Genomic DNA, 25764 nt, shown 5'->3' on the forward strand with positions numbered 1-25764 from the left:
ATTCTTTAAGATAATGAAGTCTACAAAATGTCTGAAAATAAAAAGCATGAAATGTAATGAATAAATGTATTTACGATAAAACTGAATTTTGCAGTGATATGCTAAAAAAATCATCCAGATAAAAACTTAACTGACCCAGCCTCCAGGTGGTGCTAGTGAGTCCAAAAAGCCCACTTCTGGGGACTACTCCCTCTAGGCCAGGGGTGTCAAACTCATTTTGGTTCAGGGGCCACATACAGCCCATCTGATCTCAAGTGGGCCGGACCAGTGAAATAATTGCAAAATATCCTTTGACAACTCCAAATCTCCAGCTTAGTTTTTTTTCAGTAGTTTTTAAAGCTATGCTTTACCTTCACTTAGTTTTTAAAGCTATGCTTTACCCTTCAGCCTACATTTGTAGCCTACATAATCACAAGGGATATATTAGAATATTACACATTTATTCAGAGAGGCCAATGGAATTGAAATAAAATGCATTGCACTCTCATAAACAACTGGTTTATTTTTATAGTTGAGTGGATAGGCCTACATTTTTACATCTGACCACCTGAACCAACTCACCACACTAAACTCAAGTGGGAACTATGAAGAAAGTAAACATCCTGCCTTAAAAATGTAAATGTGCAAATGTATGAAAAATAAAATGAATTTAACAAACATAAGTTAGCAGTGCATGAGCAATACGATCAACTGATACACTGATAAAAATATTGAGCCTGATCTACTTAAAAAAGGTAAGGCAACTTTTTGCATCAGATTAATATGTAGTTAAAGCAAGGCTGGCCTTTGTATAGGCTACTTAATTTCTTGTGTGTAAGAAATGAGTTTTGTAAGTAAAGTCAATATTTATTTATCAAGTAAATTCAACTTAATCTTTCAAGTAAAGTCAACTTAGTTGTGTAAATGACTGAACCTTATTTTATAAGTAAATTCTACTTAATTAAACTAAGTTGACTTTACTTGCAAAGTTAAGTAGACTTTACTTCCAAAACTCATGTCTTACATTCAAGAAATTAAGTAGCCTATACAAAGACTAGCCTTGCATTATATACATAATCATCTGATGCAAAAAGTTGCCTTACCTTTTTTAAGTAGATCAGGCACAATATTTTGTATCATGTTTGGTTTACTTAAAAACTTAAGTATGTGTCATCTCTGTGTTCGAAAAGACAATCCTCTTATCACATGTCAAGATATGCTGCCGTGGAGCCAAGTGTAGACCATTCTGATAAAAAGACAGGAGCTGCAACAATTAGTTGATTGATCATTTAGTTGCTAACAACTAAATAATTTGTCAGTAATTAGAATTTTCTTTGAGTCTTTGAGTTTTAAGAAGAAGAATCCCAGATTCTCTGATGTGAATGTTTTAAATTCAGAACTGGTGATCAGGACAAAAGAAGACATTTTAGGTTGCAGCTTGGGCTTTGGGAAAGAGTGATCGATTTTTCACCATTTTCTTACATTGTATGGACGAATCCACAAATCAATTTATCAAGACTATCGACAGATTAATTAATTGGTTGCAGCCCAACACTGGAAACTTAGCAACCCACATGAGTCAAACAATCTCAGATATAATTATGCATCTTAACCCAAAACAAGACTTGGAAGTCATTTAGCTCAAATAAATAAATTTATTTGACAAAAGCCAAAAAAAACAAATCAAAATACATTCTATTACAAATAAATCAAAATACATTCTACTGTATACACCATCTGTATAGATTTTAAGCTTGCAAACAGACCTTGAGATCATGGACTTTGGAGGACAGTTTTTGGTTTGCATCCTCTAGCTCTAGGAAGATCTTCTGAAAGACCTCAAACGTGTATTTCAGTTTATTAGGGTACCTCAGTTCCAAGGCATAGATAAGGCCCATCAGATAGGTGCAAGCATGTGCCACATCTGGGATACCAAAAAGGTCCCTTGATGGCTATTCCAGCTTGCTTGGGGAGACCATCCCTGGCTTTGCTGACAACAAAGATGCCGAGGGCAAATGTAGTAATAGCTTCTTGGATGGTCGCAGCATCGTCGTCATTAAAAACCTGTGAAATACAATAACACTTATTTATTGTATAGTAATGTGAAGGATGCATAACTCTTTGTTCCCCTCTCCAAACAGATGATCAGATTGTTATGTGGTGCTTTTGAGTAGTATTGTAGCTTAACAAGGGTGTCTACAGGTATCACAGAGTTCAATCAAATGCCATTTAAGGCCATTTTAATTCAATTTGTTGGAGTAATTAAGCAATGCAGCTTTATACAGTATAAAGAGTATCATATATTTGGTTCTGTTAACTACATAATTATACAAATGGTTATACATCAGTGTTTTCAACAAACCCTAGGATATTCGTGTACATGTCACTAGATATCTGTGAGGATTTCCCATGTTTCACTACAGCATTTTTAATAATTAAATACTAAAATATTATCAGTACCACAATGGAAAAAAGTCCTGAACTTTGTGTTTTTTTTATTCTTGATTATACTTTGTGTCCTTCATGCGTAGTAATATCTTCTTTACCTGGTAGTCCTTCATTAACTCTCCAGTGTATTCACCAAGGTAGAGTGTGAGTCCTCTGATCACAACTTCTCTTCGCGACTCAATTGTGTCGTCCTACAAAAATATGGAATGAGATTATTAATTAATACGAGAAATATGAGATTAATATAAAATATGAGATTAGACATCAGAAAGCTACTACATACAACTAATTACTACCACACTGTTGTAAATACATGCCTCATTTAACATGTCAAGGGTCTCATCAAGTTTCTTCCCAATGGCTCCACCCTTCCTCCTGTACAGGCAACAGCTTGGGTGTGTGTTGGTCCAATTTGCCCAGGAATGTGGACTGCAATAGCTTCAGTGTGATCCTGCAGAATTCCTTCTCGATCTGAGAGACCAAGAGATGTAGACAAGACATGGAGATGTAGAAACATAATGAGACAGACACACATGGGCAAGAGAAATCGAACAAAGACATGGACAAATTAATCCAAAGACCACACTGAATAAATCAGTCTGCTGGTTGCAGAACTGGTTACAGAAAGACCTTGCCTCTCATAGACTTAAGTCTTACATGTACATTTTTGGCCTTTCCTTATCTTACTCAACTTCGAGAAAGTTCTATAACATTTGATAGTTTTGACATGATATACTCGGTGTATATTAAATGTTACCTATTCCCAGGTATGATTACGTGTACATTGGATTTATTTTAAATGATGTAAAAACGGCAAACTTTCGTTACGTTAAAAGGATATTGATGACAAAGGCTGCACTTTTAAGATTGACCATGGTTTAGTTTTCGGTTCAAATGGCTTTTTGAATGGGTTCGCCACGGGCAGTTGTAGGGTTGTAGTGTTACGGTCCCTTATCACTCAAGTTTATCACTGTTGGCTATGCCCATTCGTAGCGAGCCCATTTAAGAATAGCGTAGAAATCCAGACGCACCCTAGCGGCAGCAAATGTAGTCTAGTTCTAATTTGGCTAATTCAAGAAGTCGTTTGACCAGAAAACTAAACCATCGTCAATCTTAAGTGCAGCCTTTGTCAATATAGTTTTAACCTAACGTTTGCCTCGAGTATTTACACAAATGCATTTTGGCGAGGGTTTTGCTTTAACGTCACACACGACTAGTAGTGCTAGGCTAAGTCCACTATAAGGCCACTTGCTAATTAACGTTAACATTCATTTTCAAATTAAACAAAAAGACTCGACTATCTAGTTCTACTGTTCTAGAGTCTTTTAGTTTAACTTGAAGATGGAAGCTAATCTAACCATAGACAGTAAAATAAATATAACCAGGTATCGATACTTGGCAAACTTTATTCTTACCTTAACGTTCAGTGGACTCAATCATAAACCCAGCCTCTGGAAATGCGGTGGTCTTCTGCTCTTTTCAACGGATGCGTGCCAGTTGGCGGGAGTACGAAACAGCGTAAATTAAACAAGCTTTTTGTTTGTTGAGTGTTTGTACTTGAGAAGATCGACTGGGATAACTTAATAATGTATGTAAATGAAAAAACAACCAATTTTATTGTAATTTGAACAAATGCAGAATAATTTCAAACAATACATTTTCATGTAAAGATACAAACTGAAATTTTTATTGTTAATTTCACATATTTCATTTATGTTATATCTACACATGCTCAGAAACACTTTTTTCCGTGTACGATAAGGTTACATCAGATCAAATCATTTTGTAGGCTAGGTGGCGGTGCTGTGTAGGCTATCCACCATAAAGGCCAGATACCGCACCCATTCCGGGCATTTATATTCCTACTGGTCTGCCTTTTTTCTCCAAGAACTGTCCAATTCCCTCTCGTTGTTCAAAGAAACGCTTGAGTACGGCACCTCGGCTTAACCACCGTACTACAGGCGTGGTATGGTAAGCCAGACAGAATGCCATCACTGAGAAAACAGTCAAACTGACGGTGAGTCAGACCTCGCGACATGATTAAATTTACAGTTTGCACAACCACACTTTAACATGATCCAAGTTTAGCGTTTTACACTTCCTGGTGCAAAATACAATAAAATGCCCAAACATCTTGTCCTCCGTTTGCAGACTGCCCTTTTTGTCGCAACGCATGCTTTTCTCCCGACAATGTAGCCAGACTGACAGCACAGGACCAGTCAACTCTGATTTTTTGTTTGTTTTTTGGCTGCCCCTAGCGGCTGAATTGAGCATTTCGGTTATTTCTTTGAAAATTCATAACTCTAGTCCGGCAGCCAAATGCCATAATTTAGGTGAACCTGGTTTTGTCGGTTAAAGTTTTTTTTTTGGCTGTTTCTTGCTGTCAAGGGGTAACTCAATAAGATTAGAGAGGGTGCCCGGTGATATCCCTTGGGCAATTCTCGATACTAAGCCTTTCTTGTCCAATGTGTTGAATATAAGGCGAGGCACCACAGGTAAAAAAATTAACTAGCAGATATCACTATGAAACTTTCCCAGTTGATTACTTACATTAATATGGAAAATAAATGTATTACAAGTTATCTGTAAAATAAAGTTTAAATATCCAAATTAAGCATAATCTAATTAAATATGTGCTGATTTGCATAAACTAAAAAAAAACTAAATCGGAACATTGGATGATGCCAGGTTCAAAATTACTTTTTCATTGTGTTGACATATTAGATGAAAAGTCTTTTACACAGGGAATTTTAGATATCTCTTTTATTTATTCCGTAAATCAGAAAATACTGCCAATAGCCTTTAAAAAAAAATACATTTTCGCCATGTTTTTAGGAATAAAATGTAATATAAAAAGGCTAGGAATAACATATCAACAAACCCCTCAGTAGAAGCATTCTAAATATAGTTAGGTATAAGAAAGTTTGTTGTATGTAGGTGCTTCTGAAGTGCCGATTTCATTCTCAGAGTGGGAGAGGAAACTAATCCACGGGTGCTACGTGCTAGCATCTCTCAATATACGTCTCTTAGGTGTGGATGGAGGTTTACCAGAGACTTTCTAATGAGGAGTCAAAACACTCAAACAATCCTCCATAGAAATGCATGGGGTTAGTTTGTAACACCAATATGGCAGTTGTCTACACATATCCGACCCCTTTCATGTGTTGTGATCTCACTGTTGGAGCAAAGTTGGTGTTGTGAAGTCTTGCTTGCGCCTTGAAATAGATGCCGATAAGTGCCCAAAAGTGCTACAATATGGCTGCTGAGTGGAAGGACTTAGTGCATGTATGCTATGTAAATGATTACTGTTAGCCTAAACTGCCCTCTTTTAGCTGATTTCTACAGGGTGTCTGTTCTACTGTTCTAATATGTATAAAATATACATTTATTTTTATTCTTTATTGCAGTAGTAGTCTATGCTCAGAGCCTAAACTCGTCATTCAAAAAGAGAATATTCATTTTTAAGTAGGCTATTGAAGTATGGCGCCTGAAGCGAAGGAATACTTCAGTTGGAAATTCAACTGCCATTTGAAGAAAGATTCATTGATTCGTTACTAAGCCCAACCAGTCTACCAGAAAATGTCAAACTTGCATCAAACTACATTTTGGAGATGATCCGATGTGGCTGCAAGAGTGAAAATCCTTGTAGCTCTAACAGATGCAGTTGCCAGGTTAATGGTGCCTTGCACAATATTCTCTGCATGTTTTAGGGTAGGATGAGCCAGAACTGGACAATTATCAGAACTAATACTAGGAAAAGTGTACATATTCAGAATTATTACAGGCAATATCTGAAATTATAAATTCATTATTTGACATAGAAAAGGGTTACATTTTCCCAATATGAATGCATGAAGTATTGTCTGAATAACTATCACACTGCAAACTGTATTTTAGTACATTCTATTTGAGTTGATTATTTGCTTTTCCTATTTTTTTTTTCTTCATGATTTCGGCACATATGGCTTTAATGGTTAATGTAGGACATTGCCCAAGGGATATCACACTGGGCACCCTCCTAAATATTAAAGAGCCACCCCAAGTCAACAAGTCTAAGCAAAAATGAATAAATAAAAAACCCACAAAAACAGGTCTGACCCCATGGCTCCCGGACTGGCATTATCTGAAACATAGAAATTCATTAATTCACTTAGTAAAGGGTTAAATTGTCCAAATTTGAATGTACTGTCTGAAAAACTATCACACAGAACATTGTATTTTAGTACATTTTAATTGAGTTGATTTGCATTTAATATGAGTATGCCTACTCATCTTGAAATTAGAGGTATATCCTATTTCATGATTTTGGCACATTGGGCTTTTTCATTAAACATTAAATTACAGAAAACTTGTAATACAAATTTCCTGTGTAAAAGACTTTTCATCTAATATGTAAACACAATGAAAAAGTAATGTTGAACCCGGCTTCATCTAATGTTCAGATTTTTTTCTTTTTAAACTTTATGCAAATCAGCACATATTTAATTAGATTGTGCCTAATTTGCATATTCAAACATTACATTTCAGATAACTAGATTTTTTCCATATTAATGTAGGCCTAAGTAATCAACTGGGGAAGTTTCATAGTGATATCTGCTAGTTATTTTTTTACCCTATTCACCTGTAGTGTCTTACCTTGTATTCAATACATTGAACAAGAAAGGGTTAATATACAAAATTGCCCAAGGGATATCACTGGGCACCCTCCTAAATACAGAAATGTATTCTCTACAAGTCTGGACCGGATTAAACCATCTAGCGGGGCCGTATGTTTGACACCCCTGCTCTAGGCATACAGTACATGTAGGCTCACTTGGTAGACTCAAGTTGGGTAACACGTCTCAAAAAAGTTGGGACAGGGGCAACAAAAGGCTGGAAAAGTTGTGTAATGATAAAGACAACAAAGGGAGCAACATTTCACAACTAATTAGGTGAACTGGAACCATGCATGGGGATAAAAGAGCAACCCATAGAGAGTATCAGAAGTAAAGATGTGGAGGAGGTATTCAGACATCCCAAGTCTCCCGGAAGTTCCGGGAGTCTACCGCATATTGATAGCGTCTCCCTGACGCCCGCAAATTAGATAAAATCTCCCGGAATCTAGAGCGAGCGATCAAGAGCGCGCACGCGAGAGGGAGACCTAAAATCGCGTGTGCATCTGAGTGTAGCGCGCACACGACAGGGGAGAGAGAGAGGGGTGGTGCGCATAGATAATATTATGTCTATGGTGGTGCGTGTGTGTCTGAGCGCATCCAAGACAGAGAGCATCCTGATTGGCCTGTTTCGCTAAATCAACCAATCAGTTTTCAGTGTAGGCGGGCTTTTTATCTCTTTTCTCCCGAACTAAATCAGTTCAGTGTATCTAGGAACAGGAGAGTCACGGCAGAGTCAGTGCCCCCAAAAAAGGGAAATGTAAGACCCATTTCAAAGTGTACCCTTGTTTATAAGAGTAAAAAATAATGACAGGCCTAGTCTTGCATGCTGCACTGTTTGTAACAGTGTTAGCATTGCCCATGGTGGGTTAAATGATTGCAAAACTCAATCAATTGTCAATCAATTATCAAGTGTCAATTCATGTGCATTATTCAGGCCTATACTAGATGGCTAGTTGCCAAGGCTACATGAAAAGACCAAACTGCAAGATCTACATATTTTATTTTCACAATTACTTATTTGGTGTACTGACTTTTTAGTATTTATTTATTTTATTTATTATTATAATATATATATATATACAGATATAATATATGAAACAATATAAGAATGTTTCTTATCGTGTGAAAGATTTGAGGATTTCATCATCTACAGTACATATATCATTAAAATATTCACAAAATCCAGCGAAATCTTTAAACAGGGCTGAAATAAAATATTGGATGGCTGTGGTCTTTTGGACCTCAGATGGCACTGCATTAAAACCAGACCTTTTTCTGTAAAGAAAATCATTGTATGGGCTCAGGAAAACCTCTGATAACCATTGTCTATGAGCATGCAATGTAATGCTCCATACACAAATGCAAGTAGGCCAGTCAATCTAGCTCAAAAAGACAAAAAAAAAAAAAGCAACAGAAATGACTCATAGTTTTTATTGGTCCTAATACCCTCCTGAATCATATACTAAAAGTCTACCGCCGTAGATGGAGTGGAGTTTTCAATTAATAGCTATCACTATGAAACTTCTCCAGCTGATTAGTGACATCATACTATAGAAAAAATTTATTACAAGTTTGAGATTGTATGTTTATGCAAATTAGGCACTTATTAGAAAATGTACCATAATTTGCTTATATTACAAAACACAATTTGAAAATTGGATGAAGCCAGATTAAAAATGTATTGTTTCATTCTTGACACATTAGCAAAAAGACAAAATTAAAGGGACTGTGGCTATGTTTCTCTATCATCCCATAGAAAATACTATTTAGGGTCAGATGTGTTTAGTATAAAATGTAAAATATCAGGCTATTGACAATATATCAACATAACTCCTCCCTAATCAAGCACAAAATATAGATGGGAAGAAATCTCTAATGAATAGTTTATGTAGGTGTTACTGAAGTGGATATTTCTCCTCCACAGGGTACGGAAACCTAATTTTGAGAAAACACCCTATTATAGTAAAAAGGAATACATTTTTCCACGGAAACAACTATTAACAGACAAGTCAATGATATTGAAATCTGTGAATACATACAATATATATGAAAAATTTGCAATGACACCTCCTAGGCTCCATGCAGCAGGGCTGTCAAGGCCAGCTGAAAAGATTCTGCTTCACAATGGCAATGTGCCATTCAAAGTACAAATGACCCACCATCTTTGTTAGTCCACTCCATTGTGACATTGAATAAGATGCTCCACTTTCTGCTAAAGCTAATGGGATATTCAAGTAGTGCAACATGTCCAATGTAGACACAGGTTGTTAAAAAAAGTTGATTTATTAAAGAGAAAAATGACAATGTGTTTGCTTACATCATATACTTAACTATAAATCTGTGCTATACAGTGAAGGAGGGTTGAGAGAAAGATGATCTCTCCTCCTTCCCCACCCCGCGATAACTTAATAACAATGGGACGATGACGTTGATGGAAACTGGGTGGAAGGTGGATTCACACGTCAACAGAACTCAGAAAACGGCATAGCCCACAGGTGGCGCTGTCTCCCCACTAGCACCACCTCAATTAGGACACAGCGCAGGGCCCATACATTTCCCTCACACTAGGCAACTTTACATGTTTACTTTTCTTTTTAAAAAGGCGGCAAGTGCAAAGAATCGGACAAATTCACCTTACGCAGCTAAGAAATGGAGGGGCTGGTCAATGCTTGCTGTTTATACAGGCAGAACAAAGGTCACAGACTGCAACAGGGAGATGGAAAAGTCACAAGTAGACATTCAAAATGGAAATTATTTAAATAGACAAAAGACTGTAGCATTAAGGCTGAAGACCTCTCTGAAAGATTATAGCTTTTTTACATTGGCATTTTATGCCATCAGAATCTAACATACAGGCCAAAACAAAACAAACCAAAAACAATGAATATCATACATTTATAATGTAAACTGAAGACAAAAACACACGTACAAAAAGTAAATCATTAAATAATCATGTAAACACACATTAACACAACATGGAAAAGTTTAAACACTTTGATACACTGATGACAGAGCACTGATTGCAGACCTGTGACCTTGTCCTACTAGTTACACACTTCTAAAAACAAATTCTTCCTTTGGAATATCGTGTTCATATTCTGAGAGTGAGCATGTGTGTGTGTGTGTGTGTGCACTTTTATTTATTTGGCAATGGCATGGGGGAAAGGCTGTGGATAATTCAACATATTTTTCTTTCTATCTATCTTTTCTCTCTCTGTCCTTTCTTTCTCACACTTTCTTGTCTTCTTTCTTTCTTTTTCCCTTCTTCCCTTCTTTCTTTCCTTCTTTATTTCCTTCTTTTTCTTTCTTTCTACCCCTCGGTCAGTGAAGGCTGGAGTTCCATGATGTGGGTGTGGCCTGTAAGCTGTAGCGGGGGCCAGTGGGCCACGCCCACTCTCCCTGGCTCACATATTGGAGCTGCGTCGCCCCCTGGAGGCTCCCAGAGAGACGCGCAGACGGGGATCCCGGGCTTTGTAGTGCTCGTTGAAGTCCAGACGGAAACTCAGAAACTGCAGGCTTTCGTCTGTGCTGGTCATGAGTAGCACCAGGAACTGCTGGACAATCCCCTTCACGTGGAGAGACAACCAGAGTCAAACGCAGACCAGAATAACAGTGCAGAGTTTTTCATGTGATGTAGTGGTGCACTTTGACGGGTGAATTTACAATTTACAATACACAATTATTATAATACTATAAGCTGGAAAAAGGTAGGGAGCATGGCCTTGTGTTCCCATTCTGGCAGGTACAGTTAGAACATCTGTATGTATCAATGTATGTATGTATGTATGTATGTATGTATGTATGTGTCTGCACTTTAGCCTACATGAAGTTCTACTGAACAGCCAGAAGTTTCTTTTATGCTTGCTGAAGCTGTACTATGTGACTAACGGTGCAAGTTTTACATTTCATATTACTTGGCTGAGGGAATATCCCTGATAAGTCATTGAAATCAGATGTTTGATGGCAAACTGAATCAATATAAAGTGTGAGATATCTTTCAAGAGATTAGAGCATTCCTATGAAAACACTGTGTTGACGAAGTGCACACTTACTTGGTACGAGTATGACAGTATCCGGAGCTCAGAGCGCATTTTGGCATGAAAGTCTTGGAACTCCTGAATCCGCTTAGTCTCAGCAGCCTCATCCTCTGTGGTCACACCCCATTCACCCTACACACACACACACACACACACACACACACACACACACACAGACTTAATATTAACTATAAACATCATAACGGCAGAACGGCTATCAACATCACCTACTTGATGGCTGCATATCTAATATTCTCTTTTAACGCACAGTATAACACACATGGGCAGCATATGGCCAGCAAACTACTTTAATTAAGTGAAGTTGGTAAGTTGTGCTGTCTACAGTTAAAATCGTGCTAACTAAACATTACTCTTCTTCACTGTCCTCAAATGTCAGGTGAAGTTTCACGATAGTCCAGCGCTTGCATTGCAAAACAATCAGTGACATTTCAATGGATATGGCAAATAAGTTAAAAGATGATGGTTCAAGTAAGTAAAAAGTAATATGTTTAATTAGCAAAGAACGTATCGCTGTCTTCAAAGAATACAACTTAACAGACATTTCAATATGAAGCATGCTAAGGTATGCCACAAATTTGCCTTTGTGCACGGCATAATTTATCAAAGACATTATGGCCCTCTAGAGAAATGTATTGCCCAGCCCTGCTGTAGAACATATGTACCGCCCGCCCTTCACACAAGAGCACCTTCTATGGGCACCATCATTAGAACACAGCCCACTGCTGTGGGAGAGGATGAATTAGGAGTGCGGAACTGACTGCCCTGTGTCTCGGTCAGCGCAGGCCTGGTTTATGGGCAGCTTCTCTGTTCCCAACGCTCCCGCTGTCGCCGTGGAACCAGGCTGACCGATGAGGGAGCAGGTCGAGGTGACGAGACGAGACGGACGACGTTGACGAACAGAACCTTTCAGCAGCGCTGGCCTCGGCCATTACCGCGCGGCTATAAACAACAACACAGATGGCAGCCACCCGACCGCAGTTTGTTTTCGGTACACGCTCAACGTCTGACGAAGCTTTTATGGGACTAAAAAAAATCAATCGCCGGAGAAAGCCGACACCAGGTATATACCGAGGGTCTAATTTGGCTGCCCGTTAGGTGTTTCAATGTAGTGTGTGTGTGTGTGTGTAAAACGGGATCCTGATCCATGTCATTTTCAGGCGGTTGATGCAAGATGTCAGATAGTACACGTACAAGGACACATCAATGGGCTATAACAGCGGACAATGATCTGCGATCGTTGCTAATGTAAGCTTGGGACTGTTTGGTATGCACGATCAAATTTCTTGTCCTTTCTCTAGTCACAACCACATACACCCATTTAGGCCAGGCAAAAACATCAACACTAAAGAAAGATATCTAAAAAAGATAAGTGGATATCTATATCCAAAATTGTACTTCACAGAAATCAATTGACAAATCGCGCAAAAATAGTATAGAAGATATTTTGAACAGGGTCGGAATACTCTTCTGGGATACAAAAGAGTGGGCATAGCGGAGCCGTGGTGATGTCAGAGCCTGACAGGTGGTCGGCCCGGGTCCGAACCCGCCGTTGTGAGATGCTTTGGATAAAAGTGTCAAAGTGAAGTGTTAAGGACTGATTCTGGATCAGTTAAGAGCAGGGATGTTCTCAGACCTCAGACACAAAATAATGATTTCCTGTTGAGTGGCTAATGTATTTTACCATCCATTGGTAGTGGCTGGTAGTTAATTCCAGCCCTGGTTAAGAGGTAACCTACCTCCTGCTGTCGCTGCCTCTTGCGCTCCTCAAACTGCAGCCGAAGCTGCAGCTCCTCCAGGGCCGAGCGGTACAGAGAGTCCTGAGTGCTCTGGAACTCGATGATCTGGTCAAAGATGGCTCGCAGCTGGTTCAACAGGGACTGCACAGAGAGAGACAATGAATTGTTACAGTGCTGCACTGTAATTAAAGTATATATATATATATATATATATATATATATATATATATATATATATATATATATATATATATATATATATACACTTATACATTATGCTGCACTGTAATTAATGTGTGTGTGTGAATGTGTGTGTGAGAATGTGTGTGTCTGCAACTAAAGATTATTTCCAAAGTCGATTGATCTGTCGATTATTTTATTTTAGTCGATAAGTTGTTTGATCGATGAAATTACAGAAAAAAATGTTGATTATATCTTCAAATGCTTTGTTTTTTACACGCACTAAAGATATATAGTTTGCTTTAAAAAAGTAGTAAGCAAAGATAAGAATATATAAGTTTAAGAAGCTGCAATCAGAGAATTTTGAGGTATCAACAAACAAACAATATCAAGTTTTGTATAGATTTCAAAAACGAACAGCAAAACCTCTACACTGGTAGAGATTTGAACAAACAAACATCAGTTCAAGCGTTCAAGTGTTCCTCTTCCCGAACTTTCATATTCGGGCACGACGCTGGAAATGATAGATAGATAAATAGATAGATAGATAGATACTTTATTGATTCCCAAGGGGAAATTCAAGAAATATGTCAGCTACGACAAAATTGTGGCCAAATCGTGCTGAAATCCTGTATTCTGCACAGGCCATAAAAGACAATGTGTGATGACCGTGTACCAGTTGATTGTATGGAGCGTACCCTGTTGTTGGTGTCTAAAAGACAGCGTGCGATAACCGTGTATATGTACCAGCTGATTGTATGGAGCGTACCCTGTTGTTGGTGTCTAAAAGACACCGTGCGATGACCGTGTACCAGCTGATTGTATGGAGCGTACCCTGTTGTTGGTGTCTAAAAGACACCGTGCGATGACTGTGTCCAGAAAGACGTCGTGAGCAGCGATGATGTGGTCCAGATCCTGAGCCTGCTGCACCTTATTCCACAACTCATCCCAGGAGCACTCCAGCACCTGGGGACACACACAAACACACACATCTCTATGGTGGACACACACCAACACACACATCTCTATGGTGGACACACACACATCTCTATGGTGGAGACACACTAACACAAAAACACACACATCTCTATGGTGGACACACACACACACATATCTCTATAGTGGACACACACACACACACATATCTCTATAGTGGACACACACACACACATATCTCTATAGTGGACACACACACACACATATCTCTATAGTGGACACACACACACACACCTCTATGGAAGGAAAACAGTAACACTCAGATGGATGGGCAGCTGGACAGCATAATTAGATCAACGTAGTCCATGTGGGGCATGAAATAAAATGTGTGTGTGCATGTCTGTGTGTGTGTGTGTGTGTGCATGAGTGAGTGAGCGCTTATGTGTATGTGAGTGAATTCTTACATGTATGAATGCTTGTGTATGACTGAGTGAGTGGATTCTTGTGTGTGTTTGTGTTAGAGTGAGTGTATGCTTGATTGTGTGTGTTTGTGCTAGAGTGAGTATGCTTGATTGTGTGTGTTTGTGCTAGAGTGAGTATGCTTGATTGTGTGTGTTTGTGCTAGAGTGAGTGTATGCCTGATTGTGCTTTTGTGTGAGTGCTTTTGTTACATTACATTACATTACATTACATTTGGCTGACGCTTTTTAACCAAAGCGACTAACAACATGGTAAACAGTAAGTTTTAGAACAATTCTCACAATTTTAGGACAGTTTAAAAAAAAACATTAGAGTACAGTAAGAATAAGTCGTCGGTGAGTGCTGTTTTAGCAGTTACTTGTCAGTTTAAAACGGCTGGTGAGTGCTAGGATCAGTAAGACTTGTTGTAAGTGTTGCTATGAGAGTAGATGTTCTCTAAAGAGCTGGGTCTTCAGGAGTTTTTGAAAGTGGAAAAGGATGTCCCTGCCCTTGTAGGAACTGGCAGTGATTTCCACCAACGAGGAACAACAGATGAGAAAAGTTTGGATTGGCTTGAGCGCCCGGGTGGTAGAGCTAGACGCCGGATTAGATCAGAGGAGCCGCGAGCCGTCTGGAGGTAGTGTAAGTCTGTATGAGGGCATTCAAGTAGGTGGGAGCAGAACCGAGACTACTTTGTAGGCAAGCATTAGAACTTGAATTTGATCTTGGGCATGCATGGGTAACCAGTGTAGCTGGATGAGCAGCGGGGTAACATGTGCCCTTTTGGGTTGGTTGTAGACCAGGCGGCCCCGCGTTCTGGATCATCTGAAGTGGTTTCACTGCGCAGGCTGGGAGACCTGTCAGGAGGGCATTGCAGTAGTCGAAGTCGGTGAGATGACTATTGCCTGAACCTGAAGTTGGGTAGCATCTTGAGTCAAGTAAGTCCTGATTTTCCGTATGTTGTAGAGTCTTAAACGGCATGACCCGAGGCGACTGAGGCAACATGATCTGAGAAGTTTAGTTGGTTGTCGAGAACAACTCCTAGATTTCTTGCAGTCCTGGTCGATTGAAACAGACAGGGAGTCAAATTGATGCTGATGTCGTGGTGTATGGTAGGTTTAGCTGGGATGACCAGCAGTTCAGTCTTTGAGAGGTTCAGCTGGAGGTGGTGTGCCTTCATCCATGTAGCTATGTCTGAAAAGGCAATCTGAGATCCGTGCTGAAACCAGGGGGGTCGTCAGGTGGAAAGGACAGATAGAGCTGTGTGTCGTCTGCATAGCAGTGGTATGGAGAAGCCGCGCGCGAACGGATAATCTGTCCCAAGGAGGTGGTGTAGATAGCAAAGAGGAGGGGCCCAGCACTGAGCCCTGGGGACCCCTGTGGTGAGATGGTGAGGTGCGGATAGCTGACTAAGCCATGATGCAGCTAACGAAGGCCCTGTGAGGTAGGATTCAAACCAGGAGAGAGCAGAACCGAGATTCCCCATGTCAGCGAAAAGTATAGAGAGAAGGATACGGTGATTAACCGTGTCAAAGGCAGCCGATAAGTCAAGCAGAATGAGTACTGATGACCGAAAGCCGCGCTCTGGCTTCTTTAAGGCTTCTGTTACAGACAGCAGAGCCGTTTCGTAGAGTGGCCGCTTTTGAACCCAGACTGATTTGGATCCAGAAGGTTGTTCTGTGAAAGGAAGTCAGAGACCTGTTTGGAGACTGCTCGTTCAATGCCTTTGGATAGGAAAGGCAGTAGTGAGACAGGGCGGTAGTTCTCGACTTGAGCAGGGTTGAGAGAAGCTTTTTTCTTAAGTAATGGTGTGTTACCCGGCCACTTTGAACGCTGTTGGAAATGTCCCGGAGGTTACGAGCATTGATCACATGTGTGATAGCTGGAGCGATGGTCGGGCTGATGGACTGAAGTAGGTTCAGAGGTATAGGGTCCAGCGAGCATGTGGTAGGACGGCTGCATGTCAGGAGTCTGGACACTTCACTCTCGGAGAGAGGCGTGAATGCTGAAAAGATGTTCCAGCAGTCCCTAGAGGTTGTAGGAGTCTTGGTATCTGAGTCAGATGCGTTGAGGGGCATGTAGAGAATTGACTGCTGATTTCCGCCACTTTGTTTGTAAAAAAATTTTGTGTGAGTGAGTGAGTGAGTGAGTGAGTGAGTTACTTAGATTGTCAGACACACAGACTACATTGAGCCTACAGTGTTGGTGCTTTAATCAGTATTTGTCAATCAAAAAAACTGTGCGTGTGTTTATGTGTACTGACCTCAAACGTGATGTAGTACTGTGTGTGGGTTGACTGTGTTTATGTGTATGTTTGTGTGAGGTGGACCAAACTAACCTCAAATGTGATGTAGTACTGTGTGTGTTGGCTGTGTTTATGTGTATGTTTGTGTGAGGTGGACCAAACTCACCTCAAACGTGATGTAGTACTGCATCTGGTGGATGAAATGGACCATCTCAGAGGCCAGGATGTGACACTGATGCAGCTCCCCCGACAACTCTGGGGACACAACGCAACATCAGCCAACAGACCGACACAAAGTCTATTCATATGTTAGGACAGGACAAGCCACTCCTAAGTCACAGCAGTACACACTCTCTGTCTCACATCTCACACACACATTATGCATCCACACATCATGATTCACATCTCACACACACATTATCCATCCACACATATCTAAATGGAAAAGAAACTGTACTCTATACACCCTCTACTGGAAGTCAGACTCAACTGCAATGAGGGCTCACTCAATACAGAGACAGAGAAGTGTGCTCATATATATGGACAAGGAATAGGAATGAAAGATTAATGGATCTTTAACTGAAATCGCAATCTGAATGCAATTAGCAAATCGCAAAAGGCAGCAATTAATTGTGCTGCTGACCACTCTCATTATCTGGAAGTATTTTGCTACTTCCTAAAGGCAACACGATGAACATGTACCAGAGTACAGAATATAGACCCTTTCAAGAGAGTTCCATTATCAGCATCATAGTTGGCCCCACAAGACTTCCGTTGGGGCCCAAATAGAACGTTCAAGCATTGTTTTTGTTTTTATTGCTGAAAGGGTCTATAGAATATAGAATAGCAAAGAGGATTCTCACCAGGCATGCTCTTTAGAATATAGAACAGCAAAGAGGATTCTCACCAGGCATGCTCTTTAGAATATAGAATATAGAACAGCAAAGAGGATTCTCACCAGGCATGCTCTTCAGCAGCTTAGCGTTGCACATCTGGCCTTTCCAGATGTCCGTGAGGATGTACTCCATGCGCTTTGCCCTCCACAGGAAGTTAAACACCCGCAGATAGTGGCTCATACACTCCCGTGTGAACACCTGTCACACACACACACACACACACACACACACACACACACACAACACACACACAATTAAAGCAGTCACACCAACTGGCTGGTTGGGAAACAACAGAAAGAGCACATCCGAATGAGGCACCGAAAGACAGAAACATACTGTGGCGATGGGCCCCTCTACATGGTAGTCCAGACTGAACACATCCCAGCCAGTGTCTCCTGGGGACACCTGCAACAAATACCACATATTACGCTACAGCCCCACACGCACAGACAGACAGCATTGTGGGATTGAGGAGGTCTGGAGTCACAAACAGGATGCAGATGCAGCCTCTAGATCGGTACCTCCAGCAGCCGAACGTCCAGCCTCTTAAGGATCTCGGGGCTGTCGAACTGGGCGTTGGTCGCTCGGACGGCAGTCTCCAAGATGCCCGTCAGGTTGTGCTGGTACAGCGTGGTGGCCGGACGCGCCAGTTCTGGCCTAGTGGGCAACGGCACAGCGGGCACAAGGTCAGAGTGTGTGTGTGTGTGTGTGTGTGTGTGTGTGACTAATACAAAAGAGTATTCAATCTCTGTGCAACTGTGTTATAGAGTGTGTGTTTATAGAACAGACAACATAGGGGTGTGTGTGTGTATTGGTTCTTACTTGAGAAGGTCCATGAGGCGCCTGATGAAGTCTCCCTGGCCCAGTGTGCGTGTGTGTGTTCTTACTTGATGAGGTCCATGAGGCGCCTGATGAAGTCTCCCTGGCCCAGTGTGTGTGTGTGTGTGTGTGTGTGTGTGTGTGTGTGTGTTGTGTGTTCTTACTTGAGGAGGTCCATGAGGTGTCTGATGAAGTCGCCCTGGCCCAGCAGCAGGTACCTCCTCATGGCCTGCAGATGCTCCAGCAGGAGGTAGTTCTTGTTGAGGACGCCCAGCAGATACTTGCTGGTCTCAAAGTAGGCAGCGTCGATCTTCTCTTGGAACACTCCCTCCAGGTCCGTGAAGAGCTCCGCAGCTTGGGGACAAGCACACACCAAGAGACTGCCCTCAGAACACACACTTCACCGACCTGACCAACACACACTTCACCGACCTGACCAAAATACACTTCATCAACCTGACCAACACACACCTCATCAGTCTGACCAACACAGTTACGCTGCAACCAAACAGCCAGTGGGAGCATGGAATATGAAGAAATCTATAAACCTTAATCACTATAAACCTTAATCACTATAAAACTAAAATCACTATTTAAAACTTTAGCATTATAAAACTAAAATCACTGCCAAAATTGCCAAATGTGATGTGCTTCTGAGCCATTCCTCAACTGCACTTAGAGGAAAGGAGGAGAGGAGAGATGAGGGGAGAGGAGGGGAGAGGAGGGGAGAGGAAAGTGTAGTGGCCCGTGAACAGTGCAGTGCTGTAGTGTGCGGCGGCAGCGTCAAACCCAAGGACGAGGCCAAGGGGACGCCGGCCAGCGAGAGTATTGATTAATGAAGGCTGAGTGGAGCGGAAGACACTAACACTTACACTCCACAAGGCCGCTGTCAATAGGCACGTTTAAAACTGGAGACTACAGGCCGAAAACAACAGATAACTATTGTGCCAGCCGTCCGCCAACAGATCAATCCTCCGCCCATTTGCTGTTCTAAGGTTCAATAAACAGCTCTTTCATCTCCCGAAACCCTGCTAGGGCAGGCATGTGCCTGGACGTCTCCGGAGAGGAAGGGTATTGAGAGGCGGGACGGGGCAGTTGTCTTTACCATCTTTTGGCGAGTCGGCGGCCTTGGAGGAGGCGTGCAGGATCTTGCCGGGTGGAGTCCGGTCGTGGCAAACCTGATGCAGGAAGTTGATGGATTTCCCAATAAGCAGGACCTGTGGTTGGGCGAAGGAGACGGATGGGTCAGAGAAAACAGCTGTAGACAGGGAGGTCGAAGAACAGAGATGAAAGGATACATGAATCACGCGAGGACCGGACGCGGGGCAGACACACGACTGGACAGAAACGGAGAGAGACGAACTAATTTCATTTCTCGTATGTATTCCCTTGGTCATTGTCTCCTGGGTATTCCATTACTGTTGCATGAGAGGGGAACGTCTGGTATTCTGATTTTTTTTTGTCTCCCTCACCAGACATCAAGCCACTGAGAACTCAATTCCGCCAGAAGTCAAAGCTAATGTTCCTTTCAGAGTACAGGTTTGGCCTACTATAGAAGTAACGAGAAAAGCCAGCCATGGTTTCAGGCACAACACCTTCAAGTCAACTGAGATAAAACTATGATGTAGTCGAGGCTCACACTACGAGAGTTCCAACTCTAAGTCAAATGTAAAATTCTATGACAAAAAAAAAAAAAAAAGATTGTCCATAAACTACTATATAATGAATGGCACATTGAAATTACTTAACAGACCAAAGATTTCAGAGCAGCCGCGTAGTGTTCTAGGATCATTGACTTTTTAGAGGAAATGAATAAATGGACATTGAAAAAACAGAGTAGGGTTAACCAAAACCACTCAAGCAAGCAGGAGAAGATCACGTGCATGTTAACATCTAGGGTAAAAAATACAACTTTATATATCTCTACAAAACACATCTGGTATGATAACCAAAGTTACAGCATTTTGAAGATAATGGTAGGTGGAGTGTCAGGCATGAAGGGTTTGTGCTCTTTAAAAGCATATTTATCTGAAAGTAATTGTCAAAGATATTACCAACTTTTTCTTATTCTATTGTTGTTTTGTGTTATACATATTTCCCATTTTAATGGTTTTGACATGAAAATGAAGAAAAAAATATATATTAAGGGTTTTTAGGAAACATTTAAAATATTCTGTTCAGATTCAGATTCCATTTCACTGGTTTGACATGGCAGGAACATTAGAAAAACATTACTGTTTTTACAGTCCTGAATTTAGTCAAACAACAAAGTGGTTTGTAGGTGGTGTAAACAGTGTGGTACCTTTCTGGCCTGGTCCATGGTAATGAAGGAGGGGATCATCGACTTCCTCAGCGAGTATTTGTCGTGCCACAGCCGGTCCGTCTTTACTGTCGGGTCTGAGGCTACAAAGAACTGGACACACACAAACACACAACTCACTCATACATGGGCATTAACAATGACAAAGAACTGGACACACACAAACACACAGAACTCACTCATAATACATAGGCATTAACAATGACAGAAGACATAATCAAATATAAAATGTATTTCATAAATAAATAATAGAGGAAGAACTCCAGTGTTTCCCACAGAATTGAATTCCATTTGTGGTGGTTGGATTGCAGAATTATCTTGAGTATAGTTTTTAACAAATTAGCACAGCGTGGTTATGTTGCTAACCAGATTTAAGCACAATTTATAAAATCTGGAAAATCATTGTGTGGTGGTCAATGTTGAGGTGGGCCGCCACAAATAAGTCAATGTATGGGAAACACTGAACACTATATAAATATACCGCTATAAATACACAAAGCAAAATCAAACAATGATAAAGTGACTTGGAAACCGTTCATCTGCTGGCCAGACATTTGGTGCAATCAAAGGAGCAAATGCAAATCTAATGTGTGTGTGGAAGGAAATGCAATGTGTGTGTGTGTGTGTGTGTGTGGCATGGATGCACATCCTTGAGAGCCATGGGAGTATAAGTCCAGGAACATCTTCAATAGCCATCAGAACAACAAAACCATTAAACGCCACAGGACATAGTAACAGCCGGTCACATGAGGACTTAAAAGGCCCCCCCGCCAGCCACACACACACACACACACACACACACACCTAAAAGCACTGCGATCCACTCCTCGTGACTGTGCCAATGCTGCACAGCCACTCAAAGTCATGATGAGCTTGTTAACGGCCACTGCAAGAACAACCTACAGAGGAGAAGTGCGTATGCCCCCAGCTCCCCCGCCCCGCCACCTCACACTGTGCCCGTCCGATTACCAGCCCTGTGCTTCAGCCTGACAGCACCCACAACTCTGCCCCGTGCCCTCGGTGTGGGTCAGCTGGGTGGCACAGACGATTCACTGTGCCCTATTTTGGGCACTGCAGAGCGGTGCAGCAGCGATTAACAGCAGAGGGCAAACGCAATAAAGGGACGAGAGAAAAGGAGACGATTGCTGGAGCCTGCAGTCGCATAAACCTGCGCTTTTCAAAATGCTTTATCTCCTGCCCGGACTTTATTACCCATTACCCTCTCTCACTGCTATCCTTGCTGTTTCTATTACATGGTTTCATTTCTTAGTTATGCACATTTTGCTGAGGCGTAATTATACGGCTGAGAGGGCAATAAAGTCTCCGAGTATATATATACACATACATACATACATACATATGGTTTGCTGCCATGTCTGTGTAACCTGTGTTATGTTTAGCCCTGCACTTGCCAGGACTCAAACCCACAACTTGCAGCACCTAGGATTGGGAGGGGAGCACGCTAGCAAGGGAGCTAAACCCTATGGGTGCTAACATCTCTTATTAGCACGGCTCTTAAGGAGCTAAACCCTATGGGTACTGGCATCTATCACTAGCACGAACCCTATGGGTGCTAGCATCTATCACTAGCACGTCTCTTAAGGAGCTAAACCCTATGGGTGCTGGTATCTATCACTAGCACGTCTCTTAAGGAGCTAAACCCTAAGGGTACAGGCATCTCTTACTAGCATGTCGCAAAAGCTCAACCCTATGGGTACTGGCATCTCTTACTAGCACGTCGCAAAAGCTAAACCCTATGGGGTACTGGCATCTATTACTATTACCGAACATACATACTGCACAGCTACGCACAAGCTGGCTATTGTTACATCTGGAGTTGTGCATGTGTGTCAGCACATGATTTTTCAGTCAGGTCCAAAGTATGTTTGTGAGCAAGTCAACGCTTTGTGTGTGTGTGTGTGTGTGTGTGTGTGTGTGTGTGTGTGTGTGTGAGCAGAACGTGTTTGTGTGTGCGTGTGCGTAGACAGGTAGTCCCCACCTCATGGTAAGTGTGTGTGTGTGTGTGAGCAGAACGTGTTTGTGTGTGCGTGTGCATACAGGTAGTCCCCACCTCATGGTAAGTGAGTGTGTGTGTGTGTGTGTGTGTGAGCAGAACGTGTTTGTGTGTGCGTAGACAGGTAGTCCCCACCTCATGGTAAGTGTGTGTGTGTGTGTGTGCATAGACAGGTAGTCCCCACCTCATGGTAAGGGTGTGTGTGTGATCAGAACGTGTTTGTGTGTGTGTGTGTGTGTAGACAGGTAGTCCCCACCTCATGGTAAGTGTGTGTGGGTGTGTGTGTGTGTGTGTGTGTGTGTGTGTGTGAGCAGAACGTGTTTGTGTGTGCATGTGCGTAGACAGGTAGTCCCCACCTCATGGTAAGTGTCCTCCAGCTCGCCGTCGTAGATCCAGCGGTACAGGAAGTTGAGGATGGGATGGGACACCAGGCCCAGGATGTGCTGGACAAGAGCTCGCATGTTGGGGTCGCCCGTCTTCCCATACGCATGCACCGCCGACGCCAGCTCACCCCCTTTCCTGCCTGAAGACAAAGAGACACACACACACAGATTTAAAACCACAAGTACTCAAAAAAAAAAGAAGAAATCTAGGACTTCCCCATTTTAGCCAATGAAGCAATACACAGAAGCATCATTGAGTATGTTTACATGGACAGCAATAATCTGACTATTGACCTTATACTGAATAAGACAATATTAGTTATAGTTAACAGAGCTATGCTGTATGCAGCCTAGTTTAGTTTGTTTACCAGACTATCAGAGACTGTTTATCATGGTTCTGAGGAATCTTTGTAACTAGCGGCCGGCATTTCTTCTGTAATTGCTTAATTTGTGTGCTAAATTCTACTAGCACACTACAATATGATTAGGTGCATACATGTCTACAACCATAATGTCAGTAATGTGACTAAAATGGGAATACTCCACATGTTTTAATTTGATTATTGATTACCGCAACTCCTTAGCCTGGTTTTCCCATGCTGCCTTTGCTGCGATTTTATTCACGCCATGCTAAGCAGCCTGGATTCCACGGTCTTCGCTTTTCACCTCAAAGAAGGAACCAAATCACAGAACGGAGGGGACAGCAAGACGATGATGACGACACAATCGGGCCGTTATGAGTTACGTACAGACGCATTTGATAGACATTCGTGGCGCCCAATAAACGGCTCTGGGCATTCATAAACCACGCTTCAAATAATGAAAATTAACTTTGTTCCCTGCACCCCATCTCAATGAGATGAGGTCTGACGTTAGCCAGGTTAGCTTAATTCTTAATCCGCTTAAGCTACTCAGAAAAAAAAAATCTGTTTACATGGCAGCATCTTATTCAGAATGTTGTCTTCATTGGGTTAATATCGGAAAAATTAATGTCCATGAAAGTACTCATTGACTCTGAACATATTTTGGCAGAAGTCCACCAGGGCTGCCAGGGTTTTGAGTCGGACCTTCGGGTCGTGAGGTCCAGACGGTGAGCCGCCGCGTGAGGGTGGTGTCCACCCCAGGTTCACGCCCTGGTCATCCCCTCAACCTGCAGCTACAGGAACAGACACACAGAGGTGGGCATCAGCAACGCAACACCACCACAGGTATCAGCAGCAATCCAACTGATCAGCACCACCACGGTATTTGCAAAGCAATCCAACTGATCAACACCACCACGGTATTAGCAAAGCAATCCAACTGATCAACACCACCACAGGTATTAGCAAGCAATCCAACTGATCAACACCACCACATGACAGATCATCAGAGAAAACAAAATGAAAGAGAGAAAGAAAGTGAAACTAAAAACGCAAAAAGGAGAAAGAGCTGCAATAATGAGAGACCACTGTACCTGTGAGTGCAGCACTGAGAGCAGCCTGTAGTACTCCCCTTGAGTTCCTGATGAAGGGAGGCACAGAAGCTCTGAGAGAGACAAAAACACACAGATCACACACACACAATACACACACAGTTTACACATACATACACACCTTACAGTACACACAAACTCCTACACACATGCAGACACAGAGACACACAGACACAGATGCACATACACCAAGACAAACACACAGTCTCACATACACACAGACAAACAAACACACACAGACACACACACTCATACATATACAGACACACACTCATACAAACACAGAGACACACACTCCGCACACACACACGCCACCAGAGTGCAGGAGTTGGTGTAGGTGTAGGTGTGTGTGTTTGTGTGTGTATATATGTATGCGCGGTGTAGGTTTGTGTGTGTGTGTGTGTGTGTGTGTGTGTGAGCAGAACGTGTTTGTGTGTGCATGTGCGTAGACAGGTAGTCCCCACCTCATGGTAAGTGTCCTCCAGCTCGCCGTCGTAGATCCAGCGGTACAGGAAGTTGAGGATGGGATGGGACACCAGGCCCAGGATGTGCTGGACAAGAGCTTCATGTTGGGGTGTACGTCTTCCCATACATGCACCGCCCGGCGCTCAGCTCACCCCCTTTCCTGCCTGAAGACAAAGAGACACACACACACAGATTTAAAACCACAAGTACTCAAAAAAAAAAGAAGAAATCTAGGACTTCCCCATTTTAGCCAATGAAGCAATACACAGAAGCATCATTGAGTATGTTTACATGGACAGCAATAATCTGACTATTGACCTTATACTGAATAAGACAATATTAGTTATAGTTAACAGAGCTATGCTGTATGCAGCCTAGTTTAGTTTGTTTACCAGACTATCAGAGACTGTTTATCATGGTTCTGAGGAATCTTTGTAACTAGCGGCCGGCATTTCTTCTGTAATTGCGACTTGTGTGCGAAATTCTACTAGCACACTACAATATGATTAGGTGCATACATGTCTACAACGAATGTCAGTAATGTGACTAAAATGGGAATACTCCACATGTTTTAATTTGATTATTGATTACTGCAACTCCTTAGCCTGGGTTTTCCCATGCTGCCTTGCGCGTGATTTTATTCACGCTGCTAAGCAGCCTGGATTCCACGGTCTTCGTTTTCACCTCAAAGAAGGAA

At 41.8% G+C, this 25764-nt stretch overlaps 1 protein-coding gene and 1 long non-coding RNA gene across 3 annotated transcripts in view; both read right to left on the minus strand.

The window, feature by feature from the left end:
• Positions 1–1693: 1693 nt before the first annotated feature.
• Positions 1694–2955, minus strand: LOC125288764. The gene is made up of 3 exons (XR_007192528.1): positions 2711–2955; positions 2526–2618; positions 1694–2043 (listed from the first exon to the last, which is right to left on the minus strand). It is a non-coding gene; the product is annotated as an uncharacterized LOC125288764 (long non-coding RNA).
• Positions 2956–9346: 6391 nt separating this feature from the next.
• Positions 9347–25764, minus strand: part of tubgcp3 (tubulin, gamma complex associated protein 3) — a 29830-nt gene continuing 13412 nt past the window's right edge. The window contains exons 11-22 of one of the 2 annotated variants that reach the window (XM_048235375.1): positions 23102–23268; positions 20714–20824; positions 19517–19628; positions 18576–18765; positions 18114–18249; positions 17929–17997; positions 17655–17790; positions 16863–16951; positions 13891–14022; positions 12877–13017; positions 11135–11251; positions 9347–10648 (exon numbers count right to left, since the gene is read on the minus strand). In XM_048235375.1, coding sequence (XP_048091332.1) covers positions 10487–10648; positions 11135–11251; positions 12877–13017; positions 13891–14022; positions 16863–16951; positions 17655–17790; positions 17929–17997; positions 18114–18249; positions 18576–18765; positions 19517–19628; positions 20714–20824; positions 23102–23268 — 1562 coding nt within the window. In that variant the 3' untranslated portion in view covers positions 9347–10486. Of the gene's footprint in view, positions 10649–11134; positions 11252–12876; positions 13018–13825; positions 14023–16862; positions 16952–17654; positions 17791–17928; positions 17998–18113; positions 18250–18575; positions 18766–19516; positions 19629–20713; positions 20825–23101; positions 23269–25764 lie in introns of those variants that run through there. The other variant, XM_048235376.1, reaches the window with a different exon arrangement.

Source organism: Alosa alosa, chromosome 23, assembly GCF_017589495.1.
Source record: "Alosa alosa isolate M-15738 ecotype Scorff River chromosome 23, AALO_Geno_1.1, whole genome shotgun sequence".
Taxonomy (NCBI): domain Eukaryota; kingdom Metazoa; phylum Chordata; class Actinopteri; order Clupeiformes; family Clupeidae; genus Alosa; species Alosa alosa.